Source organism: Peromyscus leucopus, chromosome 17 (genome assembly GCF_004664715.2).
Source record: "Peromyscus leucopus breed LL Stock chromosome 17, UCI_PerLeu_2.1, whole genome shotgun sequence".
In the NCBI taxonomy this organism is placed as follows: Eukaryota; Metazoa; Chordata; class Mammalia; order Rodentia; family Cricetidae; genus Peromyscus; species Peromyscus leucopus.
The window spans coordinates 39,191,674-39,215,473 of NC_051077.1; the positions used below are offsets into that span (position 1 = coordinate 39,191,674).

A 23,800-nucleotide genomic window follows, 5' to 3' on the forward strand; every position below is an offset into this window, starting at 1 on the left:
GTCATAGCCATATGTCATAAAAAGGCATGTTGCTAATACATCCCAAATATTGTACATGATCTGTTCCTCAGGTTACATGACAGAGAGTGCTGAATTGGTGTCATCTCCATATTTGCACCTCATTGGTATATTCTGCAGCTCTGACTACATTGAATGCATACTACTCTCTAGTAATGACAATGTATAAAAATAAGTCCTAATAGAACATTTTTCAACTACAAGACACAAGTATGATTATAAATATTTCTTCTGTTTACAAAAGATACTATATAGAATACAAACAAAGAGAAAATAGTTTCAAAATAAAGAACTATAAATAGAAAGTTCACAAACACACTAATTCTTCTTTCTAAACTTAATGAGCATTGATTTCCTAAGTACAGAGGTATAGGATGAAAATGTATCATCTATCACCTACTCTCTATCATCTATCTACCCCTGCTTATCATGTGTCTATCAGTTCTCTGTGTGAGTATGTTTATATTTCCTAAATGTAATTTTACTATGGATTTTTTAAACAATAGATGATCAACTATGATAAGAGAAATTACTGTTTTAAATCTCTCAAGAATCACACTGTAGTGATTTCTGACTCAATTCTATTAATTTGCAATTCTAACAGAAAAATTTACTCGTCATTTATCTGGAGAATCACTTCCTTTACATTATTGCTACTATTGTTGCCAGAAAATACTAGTGATGTTTATGATAGAAGTGAAATAAAATACATTTAAAAACCAGTGCGGTGACATAGTATGAAATTTATACAAACTTATGAATAATTAATAAATTACCCCTCAAACACTCTTCATCCTTTAATATGGTCAAAAGATTCAATGTTTTATCCATATATGTGCATTTGATAACTTTTCCTACAAATACCCCAATTATGAAATGAATTTAAGCAACCTCTTAAGTGACCAGAGAACAAGAGAGACTGTAGAGAAAGAGAATAAAGTCTACATACACAAAAATCTCAGCCCCCTTGTTGATAAGTAGTAAAAATGGCAGAACAGAATTTATACTTAAACATGAGAAATATAAAACACAAATGTTTATAATCCACCTACCATTATGAATATCAATGTTCTTTTACTTTAATTTTATTATCCAGTAATACAATGTGTTTGGATCCAATTCAGTCCATCCCCTCGTCCCTCCCCCATCTTACTCTATTTCTTCCCTCTGAACTTCAGGCACGCTCCCTCTCTGTTTTTTAATTTAATATTCCCTGAGTCCATTTAGTGCTGCCTGGATGTGCATGGGTGTGGGACCATATACTGAAACCTGGTCAATCTCTCAGGGATCATATCCCTGAAGAAAAGTGACTTCCCCTCTCCCATGAGGCATCAACTACCAGTAGCTCCTCCTTGATCCATGCAGAGATTTTGGATGCTTGATTTTATGCATCTCTTCTTATTTCACTTCAAAAGAACCATGAACACGTGAGAATCAATTTTTGAAAATCTGTGAAATAAATCGTGCTGTTTGGGGGTTTTCTTTTTTTGTCTCCAGGATTGACATCTTTAAGTATGTGATCTATGGCATCGCAGCTGCTTTCTTCGTCTATGGCATCTTGCTGATGGTGGAAGGCTTCTTCACAACTGGGGCCATCAAAGATCTCTATGGGGACTTCAAAATCACCACCTGTGGCCGATGTGTGAGCGCCTGGGTACGTCATTTCTCTGAACTCAGCGTGTAATGCAGGTTGATTTCCGTATCACACAGATGTTTGTGCTCACCGGCAGAGAGTTAAAGCATTCTTTAATGTAGCAACATTTCAATGATGGCAGTCATACAACTTAATAAGATTGCTAAATTAAGAGGATTTGTTATGAAATATTGGTTTTAAATTCTCAAATCATATGTATTGCAACTAATTTATTTGTACAGCAGGAAACCTTTATTGACTTATTGTTATTTATTTTAAAGAACCTTAAGTTACCATACAAAATAATAAAAAAAATCTTTCTCTAATCTATAGGCAATGTCTATGCACATGCATATAAGATTCTGTCTCTTCATTTAAATGTATCTCTGTGTTGAGCTATATATTTGAGGGCAACTATATCATAAAATTTCTGTTTTTATAAACTCATGAATGTTAGTCTCCAGTCTTTATTGATGAAGTGTTTAGTGGTAAATCAGATCAATATTTATAACATAGAACTAATGAAATACAAAGCATGTGTCTACTAATGCATGAGAGCAACAAAAGTCAAATGTGATATCGTTGGAGGTGGTGTTGCATGTTTTATGCAGAATAGTTTTCCCACAGTGAATCAATGAAGCACCCATCCTTGACTGGCCTTTCTTTCTATTTTGTCATGACATACAAGAATATGAGTTTAACAGCAGCACAGCAAGTCATAAAATAAAAGTGATCAGTAACAAGCAGTAGTAAATTACTTCAGTCTCACAGAAAAATTAACCATACCTGTTCCCAGCAAATTTTTATATTGAACAACTCATAGCCAATTCTATGATGCTACTTGACTGAGTTGTGGACATTTATTTCTGTCCAGGGGAAACTCTTATCACAATTCCTAACAGAGAATATAGATGTATGTGAAGAAAGATGGAATTTCAATAACGTGGCTTAAGGGTTTTAAAAAGGGGATTGCCATCTAAATTCTTTGGATTGGTAATATCAGATTTCAGATACAGATGAAATAAGATACATGAAGATCTTGGATTGGTCTAAAAAAGTATGCATATTCAGTTCTTGGTAACATTTAAACAGTTTCTCTACACAAAGGCAAGGCTTTTTACCTTAGTTTAATTTCTAGTTGCAAACAGTGATGAATTTAGTAAATGACAAGCTTCTCTATTGTTTAGATAACTCACGACCATGTCTCAGGGATACTTAGAAAGTCATCTCTCTTCTCTGAATCAGTGTTGACCTATTTGATAAAAATCAAGATCATCTTTGAAGTTCTGTCTGCGGTACTACAGAAATGAAAGACAAAGGGGTCTATAAGCTGATCTCCAATGGCACAGAATATCTCATTGGCAGACAGTTGAAGTCAAATATGATGCTTCATTCAGAATAGTAAAATCATCACATTGTAAAAATAATCACAGAGAAAATTCACATCTATGTACAGATAATTATGTGCCTGTCATTCAGTGTCTTAAAAGGAATCTGGAATACCTATTTTTAAATGGAATCATGAGCCACACAATTTTCCTACAATAGTAGCAATTGTGCCATCAGCCACACCTAATGCACCAGAAGGTTGGCAGCAGCAGCTTCAATGGCTGTGAAGTAGGTAGTCAGCCCATGAAGATGTTCCTGCTCACTCTTGTAACACCTGCTCTAGCATCCAGGCTTGATCAAAGCTGAGAAAAGCAGAAACTGTAATCTCCAGCACAGTATAGAGTGAGGCCTGTGACTACCACTGTCCTACCTTCATGAAAAGCACCAACTCCAAGGTCCAAGAAGTAAAGAGTGATGGCAGCAGCCACTACATTCAGCCCTGTGGGCCTGTTCCCTGCCCATTCTCTTTATATATATAATCTTATGATCTGCCTCACATTCAGTGAGTTAACCTGCTCTGCCTGCCTTCCAAATATTTGGAAGCGTCTTGCGTTTGCAGCTGTATTAATGAATTAATACAGCTGTATTAATTATACTTAGAATACTGAATAATATCGAAGGTTGGAAGAAATGATTTCCAACAGCTGTGTGAAAAGCTTCCTGTGTAGGTGGAGTTTCTCTGTGTCCCAGCAGCTGCTCCCAAATAACCATTCAGAGACTTACTATTAATTATAAATGCTTGGCTGATATCTTAGGCTTATCTTAAGCTAGCACCTACAACTTAAATTAACTCATTTCTATAACCTACGTGCTGCCCCGAGCCTTGTTTACCTCATCTATGAATTTCTGATGTTACCTTCTTTCACTTCTGGCTCACGACTCCTCCGACTCGGCCCTTCTTCCCAGCATTCTCTCCACTCTTCCAGAAGACATAGGTTCTATTTCCATATCCCATATGGCAGCTCACATCCATAAGTAACTTCAATTCTAGAAAAGCACATACCCTCTTCTGATCACCATGGACTCCAGGCACACATGCGATATGCAGAAATACAGACAAAACACCTATACATAGTTTTTTTTTTTTTTTAAAAAAAAAGTCTCTATGTTATATTGCTAAGGCTGCCTAATGAAGTCCTGAAAACCAGATGGCTTATACAACTAAAGTTTATTGTCTCTCATTTCTGAAATCTAGATGTCTGAGATTCTTGTAGAATCGTCGAATAACAAAGAGGACTTCACATCCAGTATATCCATGGGGCCTGTCTTGACCATAGTAACAGCACTACTTAATACTGTATATACATTTGGTTACCTGCAGAGGTGTTTCAAATACAGTTATAGTTGGCACAGAAATGGCTTAAGCACCATTTGCTCTAAAATTATCCCAGGTCATCTTCTTATGTGGCCATGGCTAAAAAGCTCTGCCAGAAGCTATACTCCCTCACAATGTCTACACGGGGCAAGAACTTGGTCGGCAACATGGTTCAACATTCATTATACTTCAAGTCTTAGCCTACTTACCTTAGGTCCCACTCCATGGTGAACAACACCTTCAGAAAAATATATTGAAAACTTTCCCAGGACAGGAAGAAAAACAAAAGAGACAGCCTGTGTCTCAAAGCATACAGATGACTCTCCCTTGAATTGTACAGCCTTCTTTCACATACATAGCCCTGTTTTATGATACTCTCTCACCTTTATTGTCTCCAGACAAAACACTCTTGAGGGGAACATTAGTTCCAAATAATGAAAATGTTGCAACAGCAAGCCTCTTTTCCCCCAAAAGAGTTTTATTATCAGGACATCTTCACATTTAAAATTGTTTCCAATAATTCCATAAGACTTTTTTTGTCTGCTGAGGTAAATGAATTTTGAATAACTTTGCCTATCCAAATAGTTGTAATTATTTTAAATTCTCCCAACATGAAAATAAATATGTTTCACTTATTCTATATAGACCTACTTAATTGAAACACATTGTGCTGGTGGTAAAAATGATAATAATATCATCAATAATAAAAGCAGCTAAGAGTTTGTCAGAGCTTCTTATATGCCATTTCCTTTACTGAATGTTTCACACGTATCAGCTCATTTTAAGCTTGTCTGGGATGTGTGAGGTCTACTTAGAGTTATTATTTCCACTTTATAAGAGTGTGAGACAAAGGGGTCTATAAGCTGATCTCCACTTTACATGAGTGGAAATAGAGGCCTGAAGAAGAGCCCAGCTACTGTTAAGATGACTGTGTTTTTAATGGTATGCCATTTGTTCCCTTTTTGTGAAAGAAATGTGATATTTAACATAAGGTTGTAATGAATGCAATCAACGTTTATTGAATACTGAAAGACTTAGTGGGTAAAGGTGCTTGCCATGCGAGCCTGAGAACCAGCATTGAGTCTCTGGAATGCTCGCAACGGTGAGGCGATCAACCCTATAAAGTAGTCCTCCTACCTTTAGACATGTGCTGCAGCATGCTCTCCCCCACACTCACATGCAAACACACGAAAATAACAGCCAACCTTAAATAAGAGAATAGACCCTTCCCTTCTATGCTGGAACTAAGCAGGAAAGCAGTGTGCAGAGTACCAGGCAGTGCACGGATGGACAGACCTTGCCATGTCTGCGATTTGCAATATGCTGTGATGCTTAGCAGACATTTCTAACTTTTGGGGTGAAAGGAATGATGTGGCAGGTAGACAAAGCTTTATGACTTGGTCCTCATATCAACACAACACAGTGGGATGCATCTATTACTGTGCTTCATGTTATACACTCCAGGAAGGAAAAAAAAAAAAAGAAAGGCGCACCATACATAACCACTCCCTTTCTCTGGTAGAGACAAGCAAAATGTTGACCACACATGGTAGTCAATTGTGTTTTAAGACCCGGATGTGTCTATATTTCCACATAGAATATTCTATGGCTTTGATCAATAAGCCAAGGAGAAAGAATTAGTTGGTATGGAAGACCATAAGTCTCTTTTTACAAATCACTTCTCATGAAGAATTTGTGAGGAAAACTCTCAAGTTCTCATATTCTAATATAACTCCTAACAGCATTCTTTGGAGCAATTATGCACAAAGATTCTAAGCCGTGTGTGTTTGCTTTGAAGATTGAAAGCAGAATTGTGCTTCAGTAGCTGACACATTTTTCTTTCCCTGTTTTCCCTGTTGCAGTTTATCATGCTAACATACCTCTTCATGTTGGCCTGGCTTGGCGTCACGGCTTTCACCTCACTGCCAGTGTACATGTACTTCAACCTATGGACCATCTGCCGAAACACCACACTAGTGGAGGGAGCCAATCTCTGCTTGGACCTTCGTCAGTTTGGTAGGTAGACAGTGCGTCTCAAAGTAAAAAAAGACTTTGATTAGTTACCTCTAAAAGGAAAAAAAAAAGCAAATTGCTTTGGAACCACCCAGGTATACTACCTCTGAGATAAATTTATCTAACTATGCATTTCAGGGCATTCTGTAAATTTAACTAGGTAGGAATTCAAGAGTAAAGGAAAATTGCTATCATTATACATACACATTTATATTTGAATATGCTGTCAAAATGTGTTTTCTGGAATTAGCAGATCAAAACTGGTTTCTTTTTCCTGACTTCAGCACTCTTTTTCCAGCTTGATCTGATATCTGTGTCCTAATTCCCTTGATTCATGGTTACCTGTACAAATTGAGGTAGATATCTAGTATGAAGATCACCAAGGAAGACATATTTCATTGACCTCTAAGATGAGAAAAAGAAAGGTTACCATTAAAAAATGATGAAGTTACAGGATGTTAGAGGTGGGAAAAGAGGAGGGACAGGAGGGAAATAATCTTGTTTTGTTTTTCTTGACTTCTTAAAGATTGAATCCTAAGGCCTTATGCATGTTATTGGCAAATGCTCTACCACATGCTATGCTCTAGGCCTTATTTATTTTTATTTAAGGCTTAAACCTCGTGTAGTAATAATTATCATTTTTCCCTATGTGGGATAATTAGTTATAATGTTAAATATTTATGTGTTTCTTTTAATGTTTTATAGCATTATTTACCTTTTTAGTGTAAGTACATACAAAATAAATACTTGAATAAAAATTAATTAAAATTTGCATAAGGCCTGGAGAGATGAGTCAGTCAGTGGTTAAGAGTACTAGTTGATCTTCCAGTGGACCCAGGTTCAGTTTCCTGCATACACACATTGACTAACAACTGCTTCTAAGTCTATTTCCAGAGAATATGATGCTTTTTCTGGCTTCTGAGGGCATGGCATACACATAGTGCACAGACATCCATGTAGGAAAAACAATTATACACATGAAAGAAAAATATTTTTAATGCACATCATAGTATTTTATATCATACCCTTTGTTAAAATGAGATTTTCCAACAGGATTTTTCTTTTATGTAACTCATTCTCTATTTCTCCAATATCCAGGCTTCAATTGCCAAATGTATTAGGATAATCATTTATATACTAAGTGTTTTAATATGCTAAAATGCTGAACTCCCATAAGTATGTATAGTAGACAATTGCTTTCATTTTTTTTATATAGATAGCAACATTGGATCGCAGCCATCCCTAACTCCAGCTCCACGGGATCTAATACCCTCTTCTGAACTCTATGGGCACCACACATGCTCATAATACAGTACATATTTGCAGGCAAAACACTCATTATCATAAAATAAATAGCATTTTTAAAAATCAATTCACATTTGTGGATGCTCCAAGTAATGTGCTCTGCTGAAGTTTCATCACACCTCAGCATAGCAGGAATATTTTTCTGAGGAACATATGAAGGCTCTGTGGGGATGTTATCGACAGATTAATAGGGTGCAGTCTAGCTATGCTTTTGCTACAGTATAAGTTCCAAAGCAACCCCTCTACTATATGTCCAGATGAAATTCTGAGGCTCCATGTATTCTGATATAAATTTGGGGGCAGGAAGATGTGCTCTGTGTGTGAAGAGCCAGAGGGAATCTTACTATTGCATCTACGGAGATTGTAGTCTAGGAATCAAACAGCTTGTGAGCACATACCAAGGAAAGCCACTACAGTAGAACATGACAGAATAGTTGCATGAAAACTCGACCCTTGCTGGCTCAAACTCAATGCTTTCATTTCATTTTTCCACTCCTAAAAGTGAAATTTGAGGCCAGGCGGTGGTGACACATGCCTTTAATCCCAGCACTCGGAAGGCAGAAGCAGGCAGATCTCTGTGAGTTTGAGGCCAGTCTGGGCTACAGAGTGAGTTCCAGGAGAGGCTCCAAAGCTACACAGAGACACCCTATCTCAAAAAACCAAAAAAAAAAAAAAAGAGTAAAATTTGAATGAGATATAACTGCTCTCTCATGGCTGACAGATAAGATACCAAATGCCTAATTTAATTTGGATTCCAGGTAAACAAGTAATAATTTTTCAGTAGAAGTCCCTGATAATTGCATGAGACATAATTATACAGATGTTATTCATTCTTGATCTGAGATTCAGATTAACCTGAGCTATAGTGAAGTTATTTTTATTGGTAAACCTGTTAATACTATTCTTAAACCCTATTTATTTTTATAAAACTGCCACCACTGAACTAGATCAAGGGTGAGGTGTCTTTCATGAATGTATCTGCTTCCAGGAATACTTGATGGGTCAGCATTCTTTTGATGGGAAATGTTCTTTCTCAATGATAAAGTAAAGAAAGTATGAAGTAGAGGGTTGTAAGTCATAGGAAAATGGACAGCTATAGCTCTTACAAACAAAATGGAAAGACCATGTGGGATGAAAGGATAGTCAACTCTGTATAACACTATCGACTACCAAACATTAGGAAGTAAGAATGTGAATATAATATAATATAATATATAAATATAATATAAAATAATATAATTTTGATCAAACCCCCTACACTCTTCCTTCCATCTCCTTTCCATACCATCTGCCACTATTTTTCCTTCCAATTCTGTGTACACTTTTTTAATTAATGCTTTTAGAAATTCATGCAATGTATTTTGGTGATATCTCCTCCTTCCCCATGTCCTCTCTTATCCATGTTCCTTCTGTACCTACCCAATCCAATGTCCTTATTTTTTTAAACCCATTGAGTCTAGTTTGTGCTGACTATATACTGTTGGGTGTATGGCCATCTAGTAGAGCATGGACAACCTACCAAGGTCCACACCTTAAACTGAGTCTTCCTCTCCCAGTAGCCAACAATTGCCAATAGCTGCTCAGCTAGGCTGGGATTTGGTTCCTACCCTCCACCTACATGCTCGGATTGTGTCTGACCTGAGAATGTGCAGGTCTTGTATAGGATGTTATTATCACAACTTCTGTGACTTCCAGAAAGTTTGTAAGATTATCCAGAGGTACTGGATAATTATGAGGCAGCAGTGTTTTCTAGACACTACAGAGCACTTGTCCATATAAATTTGTAGTGGTTTTGACAACATGAACATTTTTTTAAACCCACTGAGTCCAGTTAGTGCTACTACTTGTATACAAAAGTGTATGACCATCCCTTGGAGCATGAGTGACCTATCAGAAACTGTATCAAGACAAACTAACAAAAAAACCCTGACTCTCCCTCCACCAACAGCCATCAAAATTACTAATAGCTCCTCAGCTAGAATTGGGACTTTGTGAACCCTTCCTTCAACCATAATGGGATTTTGGGCTGGCTTGGTATTCTGAGGACTTTGAGCATGCAGTCATGGCTCCTGTGAGTTCATGTATGCAAACTATTGAATAATGGATTGCTATACCCATAGATCAGTGACTCACAACAGGGTGGCCTGTGAGAAGCAAGCCAGTAACCATGCTCCCTAGAAAAGCTCCTTGTTTCAGTAGATGGAGATTAATGCAGAGACCCACAACTAGTCAATGTACAGAATATAAGATACTGCAGAATGCTCAGCCCTACATGCAATACCCAGGTCATGCCACCTCTGGGGGTAGATAGATTGTAAGGGTGGGAGGCAGTGGATTACTACAAGAATAGAGTTTTCCAGACACAATAGGACGTGTGTGTGTGTGTGTGTGTGTGTGTGTGTGTGTGTGTGTGAACTCAAAGCAGTTGTGATAGCATTCACAGTACTTGTGCAAGCTTAAGGTAGACAAAATGCCGGTGTGAAGGGGAGGTATGGTAACAAAGTCTCACCCTCAGCTAAGGAGCTCTTGGCAATTTATAGCTGCTGAAAGAGAGATGGTAAGTTTTCATTAAGTGTGTGCCCACTGGTAGCATGACTGCATGCCTGTTTATAGCTACATATCCCAAAGTATATGGGCAGTATAAGTTTGATGTGATGAGTTTAGAAAAGAAGTAGGACACAAAGTTCAATGGTAGGACTTCTTGGAGGAGCTGAGAGAAGAGGAGTGAATATGATTAAAATATATAGTTATCAAAGAATTGATTAAAATAAAGATAAGAATGTATGAATATATATACACATACTAAGACTAAGCAAGGGACATCACAGGCTAAAAGATTATATATTAAGTTGTCCATAATTCATCATATATTATTTTATTCTTGAATTTTTAATACTTCAATATTTCTCAAAGAAAGAAAACCCCAAAGGTAGTATGATGTAATTACTTCCATTCCCTAAAAGGAGATCGAAATCCAGGGAATAAGCACTAGAGAGATGACTCAAAGAGTAGAAAGGTCTGGCCACAAAAACATAACAACCTAAGTTTTATCCCCATGCAAATGTAGAAGAGAACCAGCTCCACACAGTTGTCTTCTGATCCCCACATGCACTCTGTGGTACATGCAGTTTGGTACATACACACACACACAAACACACACAAATCACACTCATACACAATAATAAATGCATTTAAAACATTTAAAGCCCATACTTACTAACTACTAATGGAGAGAGAGAGAGAGAGAGAGAGAGAGAGAGAGAGAGAGAGAGAGAGAGAGAGAGAGAGAGAGAATGTGTGTTCTTACATGCTTAGATGTGTGCATGGATGTAGAGGCCAGAAGACACCATTGGGTGTCATTTCTCAGACACTGTCCAGTTCCTCATTTGTTGTTGTTGTTTTGTAGACAGGATTACTCATTATTTGGACACCGGAAAGGTAGATCAGGCTATCAGGCTCAGGGCTCTGCCTGTCCCCACCTTCTCAGTCTCACCACACCCTCATTTTTCTAATATAGATCCTGGGGATCAAACTCAAATCATTGTGCTTGCAAGGCAAGCACTTTGTTCCTGAGCTGTTTCCCGATTTGCTTGCAGCAATTACTCCAGACCTAAACTTCATAGATTCTGTGCTAAAGATGTGTCTAGAAATATGTGTATTTGAAAATTACTCTGGGTAGTTGGTATATGAGTCAACAGGCAAGTGCCAACGTGAGTGAAATGGCACCTTCTAATTCCTGTTTTTTATTAGCATAAGAAGGGACTCTCATTGAGCAATATGTCTATATAAACTAACAAAAGTCTTGAATAAGCTGAACAAAAAGTTGTTGCCGACTTAGTGCAGTCTGGGGCATAATTACTAAAATAGTTGTAATGCTCCCACCATCACATTAATGAGCCAAAACACTGAACTAGCTACAATAAAATCTGAACAATCCGGTGGATAGATTCAGTTCAGTCCTCATGAAAAATGTTTTAAATTGCTGAGTTAATTTTATAGCTCATATTCATAATTCTAGGCACAGTTATTATGGACAATAAAAGCTGAGAAATAACTTTTTACAGTATGGCTGAACACAATTTAACATGAAAGTTGCTGAGGTTTGAACAGCCAAAAGATTTTTCTCTTGAAGCTCTTTAAAATATATTTAATGTTAACCTATAATTTTCTACATACTCTAGGGATTGTGACAATTGGAGAGGAAAAGAAAATTTGTACTGTCTCTGAGAATTTCTTGAGAATGTGTGAATCTACTGAGGTGAGTAGTTTTTACACTCTAATTTTGAAAATATTAAAGCATATAGTTTTCTACTTAAATTACGTATTGTAATTAAATATATTTTGATTTTTTTCTGATCAGAGATTGTTTTGCTTGCACTTGTTTTATGCAGGCTACTAGAGAACAAGTATAAAGACTATTTTGTATATTTAAATACAGTTATTTTAAATGCTTGAGGTGTTCCAGAAATACATTTTAGTAAAGGTTGAAAATTATAAAGAGTTATCATAACTTTACATTGTTAAACCCGTAATGTAAAATCCATCAGTTTCAGTGACAGTCTCATCTTTATAATGTAATTATCATAAAATGATTCAGTTGAAATTATTTAAGTGATTTGAAAGAGAAAAGGATATCTTAATGCTGTTTTTGATAAAATGCATGACTGGTCAAGAGCTCACTCTTATTAATGATATGCTAAGTTATCTTTATATGATAGTGTCAGTCCCAATCTCTCCTCTGTATAACTGACTCAACTTGGGTTTGTGTGTGTGTGTGTGTGTGTGTGTGTGTGTGTGTGTGTGTGTGTGTGATGTTTTGTTTTGTTCTGTTTGATTTTTGTTTTGTTTTTGCAGCTGAACATGACCTTCCACTTGTTCATTGTGGCACTTGCTGGAGCCGGAGCAGCAGTTATTGCTATGGTGAGCCTCTTACAGCTCAATGATTGACTTAACCATTTGAATTACAAAGCTATTTGCATGAATACATAATTTGTTTCTCATACAAATTCCATATAAGATACTATTGTCATTATAGTAAGAAAGGGGTCTGGGGATATGGATTAGGGGTTAAGAGCACTAGTTGCTCTTCCAGAGAAGCTGGGTTCAAGTCCTAACATCCACATGATAGCTTACATTTGACATCTGACACCTTATTCTGACCTCCACAGGCACCATTTGTTCATGTGCTACACAAACACGTAGAAAAAAAACCTCATACATATAAAATAAAAATAAATCTGATTATTTTACAAGACAGAAAAGTTTTTTGAATATATGTATTGATTTATTTGGAGGTGGGTAGCCAGCGGGCCAGAATGAGTGTATGTATAAAGGTCAGAGGACAGTTTGAATGGATGTTTTCTCTTTTTCTACCATATGGGTTGTGGCATTTTAACTTGAGTCATCAGGCTTGGCAGCAATCTCCTTTACTCACTGAGCCATCCCACTGGGCCTACAAATATTATTTTGAATAGAAAGAGTGTGGAAAATTGTGTTAAAATATTAAACACACTTTTAAGGTGAATTCTCTCTGGCCAGTATCATTCTACAATTCTGAACTATCATAAATGATTGACAACAGTAATTATGACTTCTCCATTTTGAAAATAGTTTAGGTCATAAGAGGCATGGTTAACATAACTACCACTACTGTTTCTGGAACAAAGAGCATATTTATTTAAATTTTCCTCCATTTAAATTACTTAAATGATTCATGTACACAAGCACGTTCAATATTTATAACAACAGTTCTTTATACAATCTCATTCTGTAGTCACCATATAGCTATCATCATTATTTCCATAAAATACATGAGAAATTTCAAATGATTTCTATCCTATCAAAATATTGATGACATCATCTGTTATTGAAGGCAGAGTTTCAAGGATTTGTGTTAAAGTCAGAAGTTTCTCTACTCGATTATTTTGTAGGCAGGTTAAGAAGGACCATATGCTAGAATAGTCCCTTCACCAAGGGCAAGGCGGCAACAGCCTGACATTAGAGCTTCTCCCCAGTTTCAGAACTAAATGGTCTGGGTTTCTTTTTGTTATTTTACTTATACATGTTTAATAAATTACACAAATGAAGTAAATTAATATGTTTAGTAATTCAGGGTTAATATTTTCTCTCATAACAAAGAGAAAGTTTTTGAGCATCTAAAATTATGCATTTATTTGCTAATTATTCTAAATAGCACTTTTCTTTGTTTCGTGTAAATTACTTACTTTTAGAAGTTGACAGAAATTCAATATATGTATCTAATTAAGAGCTTTGAAAGCCTTTGCAATGTGAAATTGCCAAATTAAAGCTAATGAACATGCATATTACCTCATTTATTTTTTGTGGGGAAAAGACAAATCTACTTTCTAAGTGATTTTCAAGGATACAGTATACAGTCACTGACTATATTTGCCACATCAGAGAACAGATCTGTTCATCATATATGCCTCCTATCCAGTAATTTTTGTGTTCTTTAACTAATATCTCCCCCATAGTCTCCTTAAACCATGGACCATTCTACTTTCTACCATACCACAAGTTGAATGTTTAGATTGAGCATATGAGTAGGATCATGCATTTTTTTAATCTTTATAGTCCTGGATTGTGTCTAAATATAATTTTATTATTATATTTAGTGTTAGTACAGTAACAGAATGCTCTTCTTTTATCAGACTTCATATCATTTCATGGTGAATTATGTGATCAAAATTTTACATAAACTTGAGCACTTGGAAGCTTTCTTTGATCCACATACACTGACACACACAAAGCTTCTCAACTTTCATAATGTAAGAGCTATAGCGTAGCATGCAGAAATATCATCCAAAGCCCCATCTCTCAAGAGGCTTACAACTTATATTAAACAAAATGTAAAATTTCAAAAAAAATAGAGCATTCTAATAACATGACTAAGCAGATTACACTTATTTTTCTACATTTTTGTGTCACAAAAATTGGCTCAGTGGCAGAATACTTGCCTAGCACGCACAAGACCTTGGGTGGATCACCAACACTACACTTATTAATTAATATTTTACTACAAATTAAATACACTATAGTATTTAATATTTAGAGTAGTTTTTTATGTATGTGTATCTGTACTTTTCTAGTATTGGTTGGTCTCATGTCTTGTGATTTTTTTTATTAATTTTTTTTGGGGGGGTTTTTTGAGACAGGGTTTCTCTGCGTAGTTTTGCGCCTTTCCTGGAACTCGCTTTGTAGACCAGGTTGGCCTCGAACTCACAGAGATCCACCTGGCTCTGCCTCCCGAGTGCTGGGATTAAAGGCGTGCACCACCACTGCCCGGCGATTTTTTATTGATTTTTAATTGAAATGAAATTACATCACTTACCCTTACCCTTTTCTTCCTCAAGATCCTTCTAGTGACCCTCCATCAAACATCTCCCATGCCCCCTGTCCTAGTTACTTTTCTATTGAAATGACAAAACACCATGACCAAGGCAACTTACAAAAGAAGGCATTTAATTGGGGGGGGGGGTTCACCTTTCCAAAAGGTTAGAGTCCATGACTACTATGGCAAGGAGTATGGCAGCAGGCAAGCAGGCATGGCATTGGAGCACGAGCTAAAAGCTTAACATCTAATCCATAGGCAGAGAGAAAGACAGAGACAGACACAGACACAGAGAGACAGAGAGAGCACTAACTAGGAATGGCATGGGCTTTTAAAACCTTAAAGCACACTCCTAGTGACACACCTCCTCCAACAAGGCCGCACCTCCTAATCCTTCCCATATAGTTTCACTAGTTGTAGACCAGGCATTCAAATACATGAACATATGGGGGTTATTCTTATTCAAACCGTAACACCCCTCCCTCCCAAATTGATAGCCTATTTTTCTTTGATAATATTTGTGACTGAGCAATAAGTTACTTAGTATTTTATTTTCTAAATGTTTAATAAAAACATTTTCTACATTTTTAATCTCAAAGAAATTATAATTTAGTTATTAACTCATCCATCAAAAATTATCATGTTAAAAACTTTCATTTTGTACATGAAGACTGGACTTAGGAACTTGTGAATGCTAGGGAAGTATGTGACCACTAAACTAGGTGAGGGGTGTATCTAACTAAAGTGCTTAAGCTGACTTTGAACTCTCGTCCAGGTTGACATTAAAAATGTGATCCTTGCTCTGTAGCTTACTGAGTAGCTGTGAATACAGGCCTATACCACCAGGCTTAGCTTATGTGCTTCATTTTTTAACATAATTCCTTCCTGGTAATTGTGAGTACCTACTAATACAGAAGATCCATGTGATAAAATATGTTTTATCTGGTAGTACCTAATGCCATGCCGTATAAATGCAATTGAAAATCAGTATGATGAAAATTAGCTTGATAATTAAATATAGAAGTTTCTGTTAGAATTTCTGAAAGCATTCTTCTTAGCACAATATAAATTCAAAATATGAATTGTGTAAGAGAGTAGTTCTACTTACGTATTATACGGCATGATTCACAGATACATGAATATGAAGCATGTAGTCTTAGGAGATGGGTAAATGATTATAGCATAGACAGGAAACATTAAAGAACATTTATAATCAGAGTTGGATTATTTCAGAATTGAAAAAGAATAAGAGATATTTAGCTGAGTGAGGAAATACATTTTAGCCATAGTGTCCTTATCACACAAATGCTATTTATTTTTAAAATATGAACTTTTCCTGTATAAATACATAGTTTGGTTATTTATTTCATTATAGCAACAATATACTAATAGTGACCAGACTTCCAGTATAAATGATGTTATCTCTATCAGGTCCACTACCTTATGGTTCTGTCTGCCAACTGGGCCTATGTGAAAGATGCCTGCCGGATGCAGAAGTATGAAGACATCAAATCGAAGGAGGAGCAAGAGCTTCATGACATTCATTCCACTCGCTCCAAAGAGCGGCTCAACGCATATACATAAATAAGTTTCTCTGTTCCTTACCATTCAAATGCATTGGTGTTTAATTAAGGGCCATCCAACCATCCAACCTGTGAAAAGCAAAATGCGAGTGCTTCTCATCAAAGATATGTAGGGTGACTAATGAATCACCTGAGTAGAACTCTTTGCTGTTAAGCATTCAGTCTCCTAATTTGTTCAATTGGAATAACCAAATCTCTTCTACAAGCTCCTATTCAGTCTTTTTTTTTTTTAATTTTCAAACTGATTTAGTAGTTCTGTAAGATCAAAGATATTAACATTGTCAAATGCAAATATTTGTTTGATTTTTAATCACCTCCCACATATCACACATAACACTTTTTGCATTGTTTCTTATGTTTTGAAAAGAAAATAGCTTTTTATACTTTTTAGTTTTGATTTCGGTAACTAGTTTAACTACAGGTAACCTTCAAAGGGACCATTGTACATTATGAACAAGAGACAGAGATGGCATCATGATAACTCTTCTTGAAATATGGAAATCTAGTCTGGAGATCAGTGGCCACAAGGGCCACAAGGCCCTGGTTAATGTTTTCATCAATCTAAGGTGCAATTTCTAAATTTATAAGGGTAGGTTAAAAAAAAAGTGCTTCTTATCTTTGTTAACATTGTATTTTTTTTCCTCAATGTACTTAAAAGGTATTTCTCTGATTACTCATGTTTATGTTGTGAGCATGTAGAAACAGTGATGCTAATGCATGGCCAGTTGCCTTTCTAAGATTGTGACACCAGGCTTACCTTTTAAAGTTTAGTGTAGAAACAATTATCATGGAAATAACTACTGTGGACTGTTGGAGAATGATCTTTTTGTGATTTATGCAGTGGCTGGATTGGATCTTTTAATATGCTAATGTGGAAAATTAATTACCTTTATGAAGGTGGTATATTGAACATAAGCACACTAACCCCTCAAGACTTGTTTAACCCACTTAAAACTTTTAATGGATTGCACCTCCGTAAGCTATTTCTTAAAATGTGTATGATATATTTGAAAAGACTTCCATTAATATAATAGCTTTGCTTGCAGCCTTCCAATTTATGTTGGTTTACCTGTAGTGTTTTCTAAAGGGTGGTCAGAGGCCACTATAGAATGTATTGTTTGGGAGTGTAGTGATATATTTGTGTTTTTATTTCAAGTAAGTCATTTTAACCGAATGTTCATTCATATTCATTTATAAGAAGTACCTATATCAAACAAATTTTAAAAGAAAAACAATCAGTGTTACTGGACCAAATTTGGTGTTTATTTTAACCTTGACTCTCTTTTGGTTATTTCTAATGCTACAAGAATGCTGTAAAGTGTCATTTAAAATAATGATGTAGCCTGACAAGAGATTTTGTCAGTGTATAAACCTAGGTAGTATTGTGCACTGATTTGACCATTGTGAAATCCTCCCTCAGTGTAAGTGCATTCCCAATAAAATTTATTGAGTGAAACAATCTTTGTACAACTACTAGTCATGCATCATCAGTAATTTTACAAGTTCTTGTAGTAGGTAGGGGGTATTACTAGCGTTATCTGTGGCATGATTATGCATTCTGTAATATTAATTTGGGGGTCCTTTTGCTTTTTTAACACTTAGATTATCTTACTGGTTCAACAGTTTTTCTGATATATGCAGTATTAAAGATATTCAGCAAAAGTATTAATGGGCTTCTTTAAATTCTATATTATAGTGTTTCAGTTCTGTGTCTACAGTTTGTGATGATTTTTAAAACTGTCTTTTAAATTTGTGTAACGATGTTGACATTTTGGCTTTCATTTCCGGTTTTAGGGTTTGTATTTTCACGGAGTGCTTTGTAGCAGGCATTACAAGTAATCTGTTTTGTACATAAATGTGCCAACAGCTTGATGGTGGCGTTTTTGAAATGTAGAACAAAGTGCTTGCAAAATGTAATAAATACACTTGTGTACTTTGTGTACTTATTCTTCGTTTCTGCGGTGTCTTTTGTTTGTCTTGTTGATTTTTCTTGTGTGTGCAGTCTTTTTAAACTCAATAGATGCCATCTCGTGAAGATTCTTGCGTCAGTTGAGGGGATCTGAAACTTCAACACGATAAAAAATTCTGTGTGTGAACATCCACTGGGGAAAGAACTGAGAAAAGGTCAATGAGTAAAGTCTTTGGGGGTTATTTTGTGTTGAAAAATGTGGTCTGCCCTTTTTTTTTTTTTTTTTCGTTCTTGCCTGATTTCTATTCTTTGTGCTTTCTCCAGGGCTTCACAGACTCAGAGAAAAACAAAAAGAAAGACGAATGTAATTCAAACACAAAAAATGATTTCTTGGTTTTCTTCCAAATATCAAGGTGAGAGCAATGAAATGGAAAGAAAAAATGTATTTTCTAGAATTTTTGCTTTAAATCTAAATTATGTCTTATCTTATGGCTGAAGTCACAAAAATTATGGCATCAGAGTTACCAATTAATTTTGTAAGATGTAGAAAATTAGTCTTTACTCATTCATTGCTACATATTGCAACATAAAACTTTCATGAACTTCCATGAAGAACATGTGCAATATTTAAAAGTACATCTGTATAAGTAAAAATTCACTTTTAAGATACTAGTCATTCCTCCATGAATCCTATTAACTGATACTTATATTTTTATATCTTCCAGGTTTTATTAATTTTAGTATAACAAAAAGATGAATTGTTTTCAATTTATTAATGTGAACAAAACATTCATAATACAGTCTTCCCAAGTTACCCTTGGGAAATCTGTTCTAAGATTCCACAGAGATATTTGAAGCTGTATAGCATTGAACCTTATACACGTTATATTTCATCTACACATGTGCATACCTATGATATCAAATGCATGTTATATACGATGAAAAAATTAGTAAGAATAATAATAAAAAGGACAGCTATAGCAATATATTAATTAAGATAATATAATCTTTCTCTTTTGCCTCTTATCTCTGGCTCTGGTCCTCCCTCCCTTCTCTATCAACTACCATACTGTTGGTAGTATATATACTGTGGTTTCACTGGACAAATGGTAGTGTGTACACTAGACAAATAGGTATTATGTACGCTATGAATACACTGGACAAATGAGTAGTATGTACACTGTGGCTGCACTGGACAAATGGGTGATTCAGAGTGGAATGCAGATCATCACAATACTCATCACAGCAATTTAAAATTTGTGAGTTTCTGAAATTTTTCATGATTACTTTTGACCACAATTGAACATGAGTAACTGACATAAAATCCCATAAAAGGAGGGACTGCTGTAATACACCTTTCAAAATATGATTACCATGGCAGTCCTTTTTGTTGAGATTATAATTTAATTAGAACATTTCCTCCTTCCCTTTTCTCATTCCAAACATTTCCATATACCTCTTCCCACTCTGCTTCAAATTCATGACCTCTCTTTTTAACTGTAATTGCAGTGTGTTTTTTTTTAAATGAAGAAACCTTTACATTTTATTTTTTAAAAAAAACTACAAAACCTATCTTTAAAGTATATTAATATATAATTAATGTTAATACTAAGTAAGTTAGTAATTTCAATAATAAATATGTACAGGCCAACTTTAAGTTAGACTTACATTTATTAATATTAAAAGTTATTTTCTGCAAAAGCAAATAAATAAATAAATCCCACCTTTTTGTCTTAACAAAATAGACATAAAGAAGTTTAAAGTACAAAATTATAGCTTAAAATATGATCACTTTGATGAAATTTGAGTTATACTATAATGTCATAAAGAAACACTTTAACATGTCTTAAGATGTTCAGACAATAGATCATTTTAAATCACCAGAGGAAAATCTGCATAAATTTCTACCACTTCAAATATAAATAGCTGCTACTAGCATGTATAATCAAGATGTTGAATTTCTTAGCATGAAAAGAATTTTGGGGCTTTTTATCATTGTTCAAGAACTTTCAGTTATTCCTTAAAACTAAAAAGAACTTTAAAAGAAAATAATAATTCACAGACTAGCCTGTTACTATATACTCCTGGCTGACTTGAATACATGGTACTACTGTCTGACTATAGTCCTGAGATTGTAATCATGTGTCACCAACCTCAGTTTTTTATTGTCTATCATATTCTTTTTTAAATGTCTTGCTTTTGATCTGTTTTGTTATGTCCAAGTGAGTCTGGTGCTTTTTTTTTTTTTTTTTTTTTTTTTTGGTTTTTCGAGACAGGGTTTCTCTGTGTAGCTTTGCGCCTTTCCTGGAGCTCACTTGGTAGCCCAGGCTGGCCTTGAACTCACAGAGATCCGCCTGGCTCTGCCTCCCGAGTGCTGGGATTAAAGGCGTGCGCCACCAACGCCCGGCGAGTCTGGTGCTTTTTTATTGAAAAACCTTTATACAAGTGACCTTAAGAAGATAATTATTTTAACTGATTTTCTAGTTGACAGATCTGTGAATTCACCCAAATGACCCACTGAAAATACAAATGAAGTATTTTGTGTTTTCTATGAAATAAACATTGATTATTTCCCTTTATAGCTTTAAAAAATTTTAAACTCTCACATCTATTCATTCTTGAAGAAATTTGCCTATATATGTGTATATACATGTGCATTTGTTTTTGCATATAAATATATGATTTTGGAAAGAAGATATAGGCCTAGCTTTTCAATATATAAAGGGAAATGATTTCCAGAAACATAAAAAGATGTTAAAAAGTACCAGTGTTATTCAAGGACTCAGAAGAAAGCTGGAACGGTCTGCTAGGTCATGTCAGTAAAAGCCGTCCATTTCAGTTCCTATCTCTCCATGGGTGGCCACTCTTCAGTGACCCAGCAAACACTATTCAGACTTACTTGCCATTGCAATTATAATCTACATCTCTTTTTTTAATAGACATGATGTTGAAAATAATTTCTATATTCATCATCATCCTTAAAAGTTTTGTTTTTAATACGATGATATCAAGCTTTTGTAGACGTAACCGTCTTATTAAATAAGAAACACAGAGCCAATGCAAAGATGAAAGCCCAAGAGGTCAGAGCAATAGCTAAGAGTTAAAAACCTTACCCTTCACTGCCGCTATCTTCCTAAGCAAGAGACCTGCTTCCTGTCTGTTTGTCTTTTTTATAGACTTTCTATTCTGCCTTCTCATTGGTTGTAAACCCAACCACATGACCTCCTAGTCACTGCCTGTCTGTACAGACCCCCAGGTCTTTTATGGTTGGTATTGAAATTAAAGGCCTGTGTCTCCATGCTGGTTGTATCCTTGAACACACAGAGATCCACCTAGCTCTACCTCCCAAGAGCTGGGATTAAAGGCATGCACCACCACCGCCCAGTTTCTGCTATGGCTTGCTATTAGCTCTGACCCCCAGGCAACTTTATTTATTAACACACAAATAAAATCACATTTCAGTACAATTAAAATATCACCATAAGCTTTGGAATAAAATACAATTACATTTTGAAGTGAGAACTGAGTGTTCTGGGCATGTGGATAAAGCAAAACCAGCAGCAATTTTCCTGAACGGCCTCTGCAGCTTTAAAATAGTTTTGCTTTCTAAGCCACCTGGGCTTAAAGTAGATAAAACTGATTTCTAAATCTATTTCTAAAGACATGTTTTCACATGCTGAGTTACTTGTAAAAGGTGACAATTGGTCAATTGGTTTCAAGATTTTTTTTCCTCTTAGATTTGTACTGTTCTTTATCCAATAACTACGATTCACCAGGAAGCTTTCGGGCACTCCTGAGAAGGATTTTTCTCTATTTGTGTAAATATAAGCTTCATGCTTACGTAAAAGAAAAGAGGTGTTTGCAGAGCCCAGCAAATGCTTTTTTTTATATATTAACAAGACCCTGACGCCTAGTATGTAGAGGGTAAAACTTTATTTCTTTTCCAGTAGTTTTGGCCCTACCTCTCCCTAGCTACTCAAATGTCTAAAACTTATCATTTCCAACCACTGCAAACCATGTAGAAATTAAACTTGAGGCACCTCTTTTTAACTTCCATCTGTCTTTTAAGGTTACTTACTATACTGAAACCAAGATTATAATAATTATATAAATAATCATGCACAGAAATAAAATGTAAGGTAAGTAATATTACTTTATTTAACTTGATTGTGAAATTTGGAAGTTAAGAGAAAATATAATGTCTGTGATATATTCAACTGACATAGGTAATATGATAAAGTTCATTAAACAAAAATGTCATTTATTTATATTTTATTTAGTAATTTTAATTTCAGTATTAAGCATTTCAGTGATAAACAGGGTAGACTATTTTTATATTGTAGCTTTTATAAGGCCACTTATACTAAAATTATTTAATATAATAATCATCAAAGAAAAGAGTCAAACCTTACTTCATATTCATTGGCCTGAGGGATGCAACTCCAGTCAGAGCAACCAACATTCAAGTAACTAAAATTCCTAACTCTTCAGAACTTGTCTGGAGAACACAAATTACTTATCCCATTATGTCAAATAAGGTACCCTTCTGGTTGGATGGACCCAATCTATTTCCATACAATACTTCTCTTTTTATCTCTGTTGCTTGCCCACATTGCTGGGTGGATCTTTGAACCTCTATTAAGATTTAATAGATGACTAACTCATGATCCCTTTCTTGTTCAAAGAAAAGTTGATGAATTACTTTGTCTGGAGTTTTTTTTTTTTTTTTTTTTTTTTGGTCACATACCTTTTTTTTTTTAAAATTATTTATTAAGCATACAGTATTCTGCCTGCATGTATGCCAGAAGAGGGCGCCAGATCTCATTACAGATGGTAATTAGCCACCATGTGGTCATGTGGTTGCTGGGAATTGAACTCAGGACCTCTGCTCTTAACCTCTGAGCCACCTCTCCAGCCCCTGTCTGGAGTTGTTAACAGCTTTAGTAATAATGTACAAACTTAAAATTACAGCTATTGCCAAGGCAACATTGACATAAATTTCTCTCCAATGGGTCCCTTAGATTACCAGTCTTCCTGTAGCACTCCTATTGTCAAAAATAAAATATAAAATAAAATAAAGATATTAGGAAGAATTAGAGATAAAAAGCAAGTACAATTTTTTTCATGTGAAAAAGGAAAAGAGATTTCTAATTGAGCTACAAGAAACTAACACAAACTCAGACACACCATCAATTAACTCTGCTTTGATCAGTGAACACAAACAGAAGACTAATTCAACAAAAAGCAAAGTAGTTAAACATTTTAAATTAATGAGAAATGGGAA

The 23,800-nt window shown here is 35.3% G+C and overlaps 1 protein-coding gene across 2 annotated transcripts in view; it reads left to right on the forward strand.

Moving 5' to 3' along the window:
- Gpm6a (glycoprotein M6A) overlaps positions 1-18,553 on the forward strand; it is a 264,991-nt gene extending 246,438 nt beyond the window's left edge. For both annotated transcript variants that reach the window (XM_028861377.1, XM_028861376.2), the window contains exons 3-7: positions 1,516-1,672; positions 6,218-6,371; positions 11,855-11,931; positions 12,528-12,593; positions 16,456-18,553. In XM_028861377.1, the coding sequence (XP_028717210.1) occupies positions 1,516-1,672; positions 6,218-6,371; positions 11,855-11,931; positions 12,528-12,593; positions 16,456-16,608 (607 nt within the window). In that variant the 3' untranslated portion in view covers positions 16,609-18,553. The remainder of the gene's footprint in view (positions 1-1,515; positions 1,673-6,217; positions 6,372-11,854; positions 11,932-12,527; positions 12,594-16,455) is intronic.
- Positions 18,554-23,800: the final 5,247 nt, after the last annotated feature.